The sequence below is a fragment of the Montipora capricornis genome, chromosome 14, assembly GCF_036669925.1.
Source record: "Montipora capricornis isolate CH-2021 chromosome 14, ASM3666992v2, whole genome shotgun sequence".
Taxonomy (NCBI): Eukaryota; Metazoa; Cnidaria; class Anthozoa; order Scleractinia; family Acroporidae; genus Montipora; species Montipora capricornis.
This window is the reverse complement of record NC_090896.1, coordinates 32,145,075-32,155,074: the sequence shown is the minus strand read 5'-3', so window position 1 is coordinate 32,155,074 and position 10,000 is coordinate 32,145,075. Positions and strand designations below refer to the sequence as shown.

Below are 10,000 nucleotides of genomic sequence, written 5' to 3'. Positions count from 1 at the left end.
AAGCATTCCTTCAGTCGATAGTCCCTTGCTAAACCCCCACTGTTTACAGCTTTTTATGCCACAGCTGTTCAGATGGGTATCAATTATGTTGCAGATCTGGCTTTCGAGCAGCTTGCTGGGGATACTTAAAAGTGATATTGGCCTATAATTTGAAACATCTGCTGGGTTTCCTTTTTTAAAGATTGCATTAACTTTTGCAATCTTCCATGTGTTAGGGAAGCTGGACTGAGTCATGCTGCTCTTGAAAACAGTTACAATGCCCTCTAAGGCGGATGTTCCTGCAATAGCTAAGCTACGAGAAGAGATGCCATCAGGACCAGATGCTTTGTTAATTTTAATTGTCTTGATATCAGTTTTGAGTTTGTTGATGTTGACCTCCAAGACCTGCACAGTGGGGGTAACTCTGTACATGAATTGATGGGGTTCATCAGCTTCGGGGAATTTTTCAGCTAGTTCCTTGCCAATATTTATGAAGTAAGAGTTAATCAGTTCAGCTTTCTCGTAGTCATTTGTGATTTCCTTATTGTTAGCATCTCTGAGGGGGCCAATATGTTTATTCTTAGGTTTTCCAGTGGCCTCGTTCACAGTTTTCCAGAAAGATTTTGAGTCCTTGGTCTCTGTAAATTTCTTTTTCCAATATTGAGCTTCAGCACGTCGTAGCATCTTAGATACTTTGTTCCTAGAGGATTTGTAATCAACCCAGAGTTTATTAGTAGCGGGTGTGCCATCACAGGCTTTCAAAAGTTTATATCTCTTATTCATCTCTTTCCGGATCTCACTGTTCATCCAAGGTAGTGAATTTTTTCTAACCTTGGCTTTACGTAAGGGAATGTGACTGCTTGCAATAACATTATACATGCAATTCCAAGCCCAAGTGATGTCATCCAGGTCCTCAAAGGTGGAACAGACCCACCAAGGAGCACTTTCCAGGTCATGTTTGAAGTCTTTCGGGTTTTCCAACACATTCTTGAAATTGTGGACATATTTAATAAAAGGCTTTGGATTCCTGATCTTCAGCTTGTAGATAACGTAGATGAATTTGTGATCAGCTATGCAATACTCAATCACATCAGACTTTGAGACCTTTGAGGTATTGATAGTCAAAATCAGATCGATCAAAATGTTAGAATGTGCTGAGGTTCTTGTGGGTGCTTTTATGATGTTACAAAAGTTATAAGATTGTAAGATGCGTTTGAATTTCGCACCATTTCCATTAGTAGCAAGCTGATCTGAATTGAAGTCACCAGCGATCACAACATTCCTGCGAGACATCCAAATTGTACTCAATACTTGGTTGAATTCATCAAATAAAGATGTAACGTCAGGAGGTCTATATACACAACCCACAAGTAATCTTTGCGAGTGAGCTTTCAATTCAATCCAGAGAGCTTCAATGCCGTCGTTGTCATATTTGGATATATGTACACAGTCTAGGCTAATGTTAAAGTAAATAGCGACTCCGCCTCCTACTTTGTGTGACCTATCTCTTCTCAGAATTCGGTATCCATCGATGTTTACTTCGTTATCGCTTATATCTTGTGTCAGATGCGTTTCAGAAATGGTTAGGATATCCAGGTTATCCCTAAGGATTCTTGAAGTAAAAACAATCATCTATACAGAGGTGTAGACATCACCACATAACGAGCAATTGCAAGTAAAAGCTCGGCTTGAGAATGTCAGGAACAGCAAAAATAAACGCAAATATTCGTAACGAGAAATACGTTTGGCAGCCATATTGGGCGCTCACAAATGCATAACACTTGCTTTACAACGGTTACTGTTAATACATTGCATCACGTAGTGTAAACCATTCGTTGCTTTAGAGTGCCGAGCAGTACATTCATAATTTATCTTTCTGAAACTGATGGAGAAAGCTTAGAGCTCTTCCTACTGAAATACCGTGGTGATGTGAAAAAACCAAACGGTATTATTATAGTAAAACGTCCTTATTTTTAGCATCGGTTTTCCTAACGTTGGCTTTTTCTAGTTTGTAGCTAAACAAACAAACAACAGCATGTTAAGGTGCAAAACCCAGCTGCCTTCGCGTCTAACATAGTCTAGATCTAGTGCCGGTTCTACGTCCCAACGCCATACTCGAAGGTTCTAGGTTAGGGCCGGTACTTCATAACACTTCACGACCTTCTTACCTCCAGTCTTTTCCTCTCCTGCTCTTGGTACGCTTTGGCGACCAATGCTCGGCTCCGATCCTCGTCAAAGTCTTTCAGCTGTCTAAGTAGCCCCAGGTATTGCTCCTTTTCCTTCAAAAGTTCCTAAAACGAATTAAGTGATATATGGTTTTATTCTTGACAAGCTTGCCGTTGTTTAATCAAAGATAGTTTTCCCGTTTTTTAAAGTTATCTCTAGCCAGCAGACATAAAACCCAAATTCAAACACACTAAGCTCACAGATTGGGTGGTCACAGGACCGTAATCTATACCTTTCGTAACCGATGGGAATTATTCACAGCGTCCGCTACCAGTTGAAGGTTAGGGTCAGGTTAAATCGGTTGGGTGTTCCTTGGTTTCTCAGCCAGCGGGGACTCCGCTGGAGAAAAGTTAGCTAGAGGAACAGATCCATCGGATACCCCTCGTGCAGGAAGATTTTGCCAGACAACTTGCAATGTTGGGAGATGGGAAAATGTTTTCATCCTCAGAGGTGCTTATTCCTCTTAGCAGGCGGTGCCTTAGTACTGGGAAAAGGTGGCACTGGGGACACATTCAACGCTGGTTTCCTTTCCGAAAATATCACCGTTTGATCTTAGACTGTGATTTTATAAGAGGTGTAAAATACTGGCTGGGAGTGGCATTTTTATATTCGTTATGCAGGAGTTCACTGAAAGCTCTCCTTGTATCTTGTAAGCCAATGTTGAACTTCCTTGTAATGTCCGCTAGGCCTTATGGGTATCGGGGCCATGCTTTCCGGCTTTTCGGAGTAAAGTTGAGTTCTTGTCTAGTTTAATCTGCGTGGTTCATGACCTTTCATGGGAGTTATTACAATCCTGAAGGTCTGTGGGTACTGTGCTCAAAGGGTTTTAGCAAAAGGTCAAGCAGGAGATGGAAGGGAAAGCAGGATACCAGCGTTGAATTACTGAAGATCTTATGCGAAGAATCTAGTTAATCAAGGGCCCAACAGCTAAGAGGAACAGGCGGCTCCGGAGATGAGAATGCTGGGGTAAAAAAACGATTTGCTTGCAACTAGAAAAATTGTCCCAAATTCTTATTTGAAGGTTCCTGGCCATGATGGTCTCTTATGAATTCTGCTAAATTAGCTTGTTGTGGTCCATTGACTTAGCATGAATTATCAGGTACAAACCATCATTGGGATCGCTAATTACCATAGGCATTAGCAGTGCTACTAATAATCATGGGCCCAGACAAAACTGTCAAATATGACTTGACAGCCCTGTCAAACAACATTGAACATAGAGAAAAAGAAAAATCCACACCATCAACTTAGTAAAGCTTTGTTTTGAATGCCAAATCATTTCATAAAAAAACATACGGTCAAACATACAAAATACATAATTTGCAGGGATGTAACAGTGCCTTACTGCATGAAGCTCCACAAACACTTTGGCAATCACATCTTCCGCGCCTTTTGCAGACTTGTTGTACTCGTCTTTAATCCGCTGATAACCACCAATGATGTCATCAAAAGATACTTCGGCTGCACCTCTCCCCTGAAGTCTCTGAAACACAGGGTCCAGATGAAGTATTTTAAGCTGGTCAAGGAGATCTTTACAAAATTGTCTGGTTTTCACTTCATTGTCGGTCAGCCACGAGGTTAACTTCTTGTCTACAGATTCCTAGTTGAAATAAAAACAGGAAATGATTTTGACACACCATCAACTTTTTGGATGTACCACACACCTTCAAGTTTCATGATAATTAATTTCTCACTCTCGTTAAACTCCTCGTGAGCGACAATTGAAAGTTAGGTCCATTTTTAGACATCTTTCTTAAGAATATCATAATTATGTAGATCTACTTAGTGTATAATAAATACGGCATTACTCAGTTATACACACAACTTATTAATCTTTCCCGGCAGTTCAAATATATGATCTTTCATATATTCACTTCTATTCTTCACCATCTACGGGTATATTACGAACTCACAAAGTGACCAGCTTCCAGTTGACCGTTATAGCTCAGTTGGTAAAGCAATGCACATCGCAGAGGTCATTGGTTCGAATCCGTTCAGGCCTGAATGTTTTTTCAGGCTAAAAAATTCACAAATGCTTAATTTGTGTGTATAACTGCGATTATCAATCATTTTGTTAGTGTTTTCTCTGTAAGAATTCTTGTTTAGTCTACAATCTATTAATTTGGTCTCTAAGGATAATGTATTTCAACCTGATCTGACCGGCTATTTGTTTACTTATGCGCTTGGTTTTTGGTTTCTTCCTCCATTAAATGTGTCTGCTGTCGTGGAACATCGTTGAAGGGTGCTTGATTAAACATAAAATTGCATAGAAGTATACTTAACTTTTGGATTGTTTCATTGAAAAAACAAAAACAAAAAACGGCTCTTTTAGGAGCCACCAAATGATCGTAAAAGTCATGACCAACATGCACGTGTTCGTATCAGAGATAGATCGCAAGGGGTTAATTCCCGATTTCGTGGCTTGTGCTGAGATGAACTGATGTCCATCAGTAAATTTCGGTGAGGTGCTCTTCTGTGATAATGAGAACTTTTCAGGAGGAAGTGAAAGGGTTGAAGTGTAGAAATACTCAACTTACGTTTGTTCTTCAATAACTTTCCTGAGAAAGTTTAATACAATAATTCTCAACCTTTGAACAAGAAATTGCGCTCTTCGTTCAAACATTGACTCGAATGTAATTCTGACTGTTCGCTAATGGAAGGCAAGTTTATTAAGTTGTCCAGAGTATATCGCTCAATTGATCTCGGTAATTTTGAGGTAATTTGTGAAATGAGAACTTTTGAGGAGGAAGTTAAAGCCCTCAAGCGTAGAGATACTCAATTTACATTTATCCTTCAGTAAGCTTTCTGAGCAAGTTGCAAACATTCAGTCTAAACCGTTTAACAAGAAATTGCGCTCGTGGTTTAAATATTGGCTTCAATGTAATTCACTGTACGCTAATAAAAGGCATGATTATTAAATTGTCCCGAGTATATCGCTCGAAATGAGTGTCTTAGCGGGCAGTCAGCAATTGACTGGAAGTATCTGGTTGACTGAATTCTCCCCCCTTCCGCTATCTGGATTTCTTCTCGGTAGTACCAAGTTCAACTCTTCGACCGCTAGCCAACTGGTCAGCTTGCTATCAGTTCTGGTTCTTGATATTTTCTTTTCTATTTGCAATGTTTGTTTATTTATTGACAGTGTCCCCAGTTGTGTTAAATACATTTGACACTATAAAAAAGACATCCAAACTATCATATGTAGATTATGATTTTACTTCAAAACTTCTTCCATTTGGGGATAGTGCATGCTTCCTACCGTGCCTTCATTCCCGGCTAGTTAGTTAGTTAGTTAGTTAGTTAGTTAGTTAGTTAGTTAGTTAGTTAGTTAGTTAGTTAGTTAGTTAGTTAGTTAGTAAGTAAGTAAGTAAGTAAGTAAGTAAGTAAACGGCCTACAGTACATGTGTCCGTAAATCGTAATTCAGTTTCGATTTGCTATTAATGTTCCTGTCAATCAATGTCAATAAGTCATAAAAAGTGAGTGGTAGACAGTCCGTAAAGCAACTGAATCAAGAAGCGCCACCAATCAAAAAGCGCAGATTTTCCCCAAGAGGGACAAAATTATAAATTTGCGCTTTTTAATTGGTTATTTTGATTTGATCAAATTCCAATGATGAACGACTTCTATCTTCATCGTCTGGCGACAACAAAAACCTGAGCGAAGCTTGAAAATCGAGCAGGATTTTTAGGTTGCAGAGCCGTGTAAATGCGATGATTTTTGGCGCGATGCTAACAAAATTATCGACTCAGGCGAGCGACCTTTGGAAGTGGGAGAAATTTGGCTAAATTCTGGAGGCACTCGGCCGTGAGCGGTCTTGGAAGTTGCACGCCTTGTCAATTTATATTGTATGTGACGACGCGTGGGATCTGAAGAGGAAATCAAAGCGTGCCAAAAACCCATCAAATCATTCACGACAACGCAGAAAATAGTAGGTAAGTGAACTTTATTTATTTGGCTGTCCATAAAATGAATTTTCGAAAAGAAACATGGAGATTTGAAGTTTTTATGGAACATTTTCCTCGATCAGTTGAATCGGCCGTTACAACTGTCTTAAAATGACGCGACGTCATGCGCTCTCGCATCCTTAGGGTTGTCTGCCTGTGATCAGGCGTAGATTTTTGAATGGCAGATAAAAGACAAGCTAGAAGAAAATACGGTGAGCAAAAAATCTCTCCTAATGGCAGGTCTTTAAAAGTTGAACTGACGAGTCAATTATGGAGTAAGAAGTGAAAACAAATTAACTTTCTATCAATCCCAGAAGCGTGGCTGGGAGTACAGTGCAAAAAATGTTTTCTTTATTTCGAAGACTCTTATCATTGTCTTATGCCTCACCTTAAGCTCTCTCGAAGCCATTTCAATTGTGTTTGTAGATATTCCAGCTAATTCCATTATAAACTGAGATTTACACTCTTTCAGAGCAGCGTCATGGCTTGTTCTTATCTCAGTATTGCTACATGGCAGTACATCGGATAACTGTGACGTCATGAGTTCATCATAAGTCTGCAAGGCAGCCTGTTTCACGTCAAAACACTTCGCTGAGACGAATGTGTCCCAGGCCCTCTGCACATTAGGAATAGCATCAGGGGTGTTAATCGCTTCAACGTAAAGCACAACCAAGGCAGCGAGACCTAAAATAGAATTAACACGTGTTATCTGATGTTTTTCTCATAGAAATAACATGTTCCCTTGGATCATCCCAAGAAAGAGTCTTTAATTTTGCAATAAGATGCCTGCGAAAACCGACACCGCTTCTCGTCTTACTCACTGCATATTTTGGAAATGATATCATGCTACTGTTGGCAATGCATGGTCCCGAACTGACGAACTGAGCTTCTCAACACGATAGAGGGAACGTATACTCCACCTTCTCCAGTCACGAATTCTCCATCATTAAAGCTGCCTTTAGGAGATAGGGTACGCTTCATCAAACTTTTGAACTTCTTTAAACCGTCCAGAAACAACTGGTTGACCTCACTTTTTTTCTGGTTTAGGCTTTTCATCGTTTCCTTATCAGTTGTGGGAGGAGGCAAAGAAAACGCTTCAAAACCAGCAAATAAGCGTAAGATACTTTCAGATACTTGTTGGCCCGGATGATCTTTGAAAACCTGCATAGAGTAAAAGAATAACGCGTTAGTAACTGTTCTTAGTCATTCTGTGAATAACTTGTAAACAATTACGTAACTGTTCTTAGTCATTTTCTGAATAACATGTAAACAATTACGTAACTGTGTCAAAAGTTGCAAATCACATAAAAAGTCCTGGACACTTGTAACGCATTGGATCAATGACAGAGACGAGCGTTCAGGATCAAATTGTTAAGTTAACGTTTGGCCCAAGTTCTTATCCCGGGAAGGGAAAGAAGGGAGGGGGGGACTCCCATATAAAAAGGACGAGGGTGCTCGTCGGAAATTTTAAAAAGAACCCCTAAGAAGTACCAAGATCCTGTCTTGTGGGCGTGAAATTTTTTCACCCCTAAGAGGTTTTAATCATGGGTTTTAATTAGACAAAATTAAAAATCATTTAATTGTCAAATGCCTCCTGTCACAATTTTTCGGCTCAATACCCTAAAAGGTACCTCTGTGGAGGAACCAAAACCGGTTTTTTAACCCCTAAAAGGTACGACGGCACCCCTGTCCTTTTCATATGCCCCCTCCCGGGGTTCTTAGTGCGCTCCCCAATAGACCTTTTTGCAGATACGGCGGCCATTTGGATTTCTATTGTTTCGAAACTTAAGACATTATGGGATGCTCAGGGAGCAAATTAATATGTATTTGCCCCCTGGGCATCCCATAATGGCTATTTGAAACAATAGAATTCAAAATGGCCGCTGTATCTGCAAAAAGGTCTATTCTGACTGATCGAAAGCAACAGATTGAGTTTACCTGCATTCATAGCAACATTGTACAAGTATATTGTTCTAATTACACAGCCATTTCATGGTAACTTCATCTGAAAGCATCGCTTCGAATACTGGTCAGAGGCCAAAAGACCTTCTTGCATCAATGGAAACCTTAAAACAATGGTTTTCTAAAGGGGTGCTATCATGACTTACGAATGCACAAGTTATGATTTCAAATTGAAAAGGTTCGGCAGACTTTTTTAGATTCTGTCCTTGCACCTTGGAAAAATGGAGAAAAACTAATCTCAATTTGCGACTCCGTCGGAAAAAAAAATATTAAAATTTGCTCTTCTTCAATCGTTCAATGATCATCTTTAATTCTTCCCCATGACAGTGCAATTGAAGCTGCCCATTGCATGAAATAAAATGTATTAATGATCATCCCGAATATGAAATGGGTTGAACTTACTGTAGACTGTTGTTATGTTTTCCTCGTTTTCTGTATTGCAAGTCACAACAAGTGTTAATTTGCACTCATCGTTGTAACGGCCAGATTTTGTTGGGCACGTTAGATCGGGAAGCAAATCGTGCGTTTGAATAGCGATTTGGTAAAAAATGAAGCAGCCATACAGATTTTCTCGCATTGGTCCCGATTTTTGGAATTTAAAAGTTATTCGCAAAACGTAAAATCAGAAACAGAAAAAAAAATGACGAAAGTAACTTATTTCTGCTGCCTTCATTCCGAATAAACTATAATCTAGTACATTCTTACTATTTTGTTTCTCAAAACGTTTTGTATACATCCCTCAGCAGCACTTGCACTTCAAATGCAATATCAACTAATTCGCTTGCCAACTTCAAGGGCGTCCAACGACAATCTTAGGTGAAATATGTGTTCGGGAGAGTCAATTTCGGTTCAATGTTGCCAACCAGCTACAGATATTTTTACTAAAACATCACCTAAAACTTTCGCAACCAAGGGAAAGTAGTGCTTTTCGTTTTCGAAAAGGATGTTTTGCCAATTTTTGGCACTTAAAAAGGTCATCTAGCAGTTTCGGATGAGCACACGATTCGCTGGGAAGTTCTTAGAAGGCGCGTTCAGCTAGCAATTTCTGAAATAAAGATATCATTCCCTAAAATTTTCGGAAACTTCAATTTTCAGCTAAGGATTTCTGAACTGGTCAAATTATTGTAGGAGATAAAAACATCTCTGTAGACAGTCTTAACAGATTACAAGGAGCCTAGAAATGTCTCTCAAATGCTTTTGGCTTAATTTGATCGATGGGTGCCCTTCCAACTTATCCCAAGTAGTGGATTAGCGTTTAATTAGTCTGACCTTTTTTAAGAAGTACTCCTTGACATCTTTGCAGTCTTCTGGAATGTCTTGTATTACATCTCTCAAGAGCCAAACGAATTGAGGAAATATTTTGTGAAAGAATTCGTTGTCTTCAGCCGGACGACTCTGAGACGGACCAGAGACAGTGGATCTTACCTGGATTCTTTTAGAGAGCTTTACTATAAAGCTATAAATCGTCAAGGAAAAACGTTTCATAGATCCCCAGGATTGTTACGCATATATCGTTCGTTGAAGAAGGAAGTGTACAAGATATACAAAAAAAAGATTTCTGTTGAGCACTTTGGATTTCATATATCTTTTAATTCCTTCAAACAGCGGCATCTTCTTAGGCCCCATCCACGCTATGCCGGAGAACTTTGAAAACGGAGATTTCACTCTAATAACACAGCAAATCTTTTCCGTCCACATTAACCCGGGGGAATTTACAAACGCAATAAACACCGATCATTTTTTATTTGTGTTTAAGGGAAAAATCACCGATCGTTGTGGATTCGTGTTTGAGGAAAACTCGGTTGGGGAAATCACATGATTATCTCGACGCCGTCGTTTTCAAACTGTTTTCTGTCTACATGAAACGAAAACACCTACGTCGCATGCTCAA

General features: G+C 39.5%; 1 protein-coding gene across 1 annotated transcript in view; it reads right to left on the bottom strand.

Annotated features, from left to right (window-relative positions):
• LOC138032432 (guanylate-binding protein 6-like) overlaps window positions 1-10,000 on the bottom strand; it is a 115,970-nt gene that overhangs the window by 82,906 nt on the left and 23,064 nt on the right. The window contains exons 8-12 of the mRNA XM_068880103.1: window positions 9,379-9,565; window positions 7,068-7,308; window positions 6,536-6,831; window positions 3,551-3,805; window positions 2,148-2,270 (exon numbers count right to left, since the gene is read on the bottom strand). Coding sequence (XP_068736204.1) covers window positions 2,148-2,270; window positions 3,551-3,805; window positions 6,536-6,831; window positions 7,068-7,308; window positions 9,379-9,565 — 1,102 coding nt within the window. The remainder of the gene's footprint in view (window positions 1-2,147; window positions 2,271-3,550; window positions 3,806-6,535; window positions 6,832-7,067; window positions 7,309-9,378; window positions 9,566-10,000) is intronic.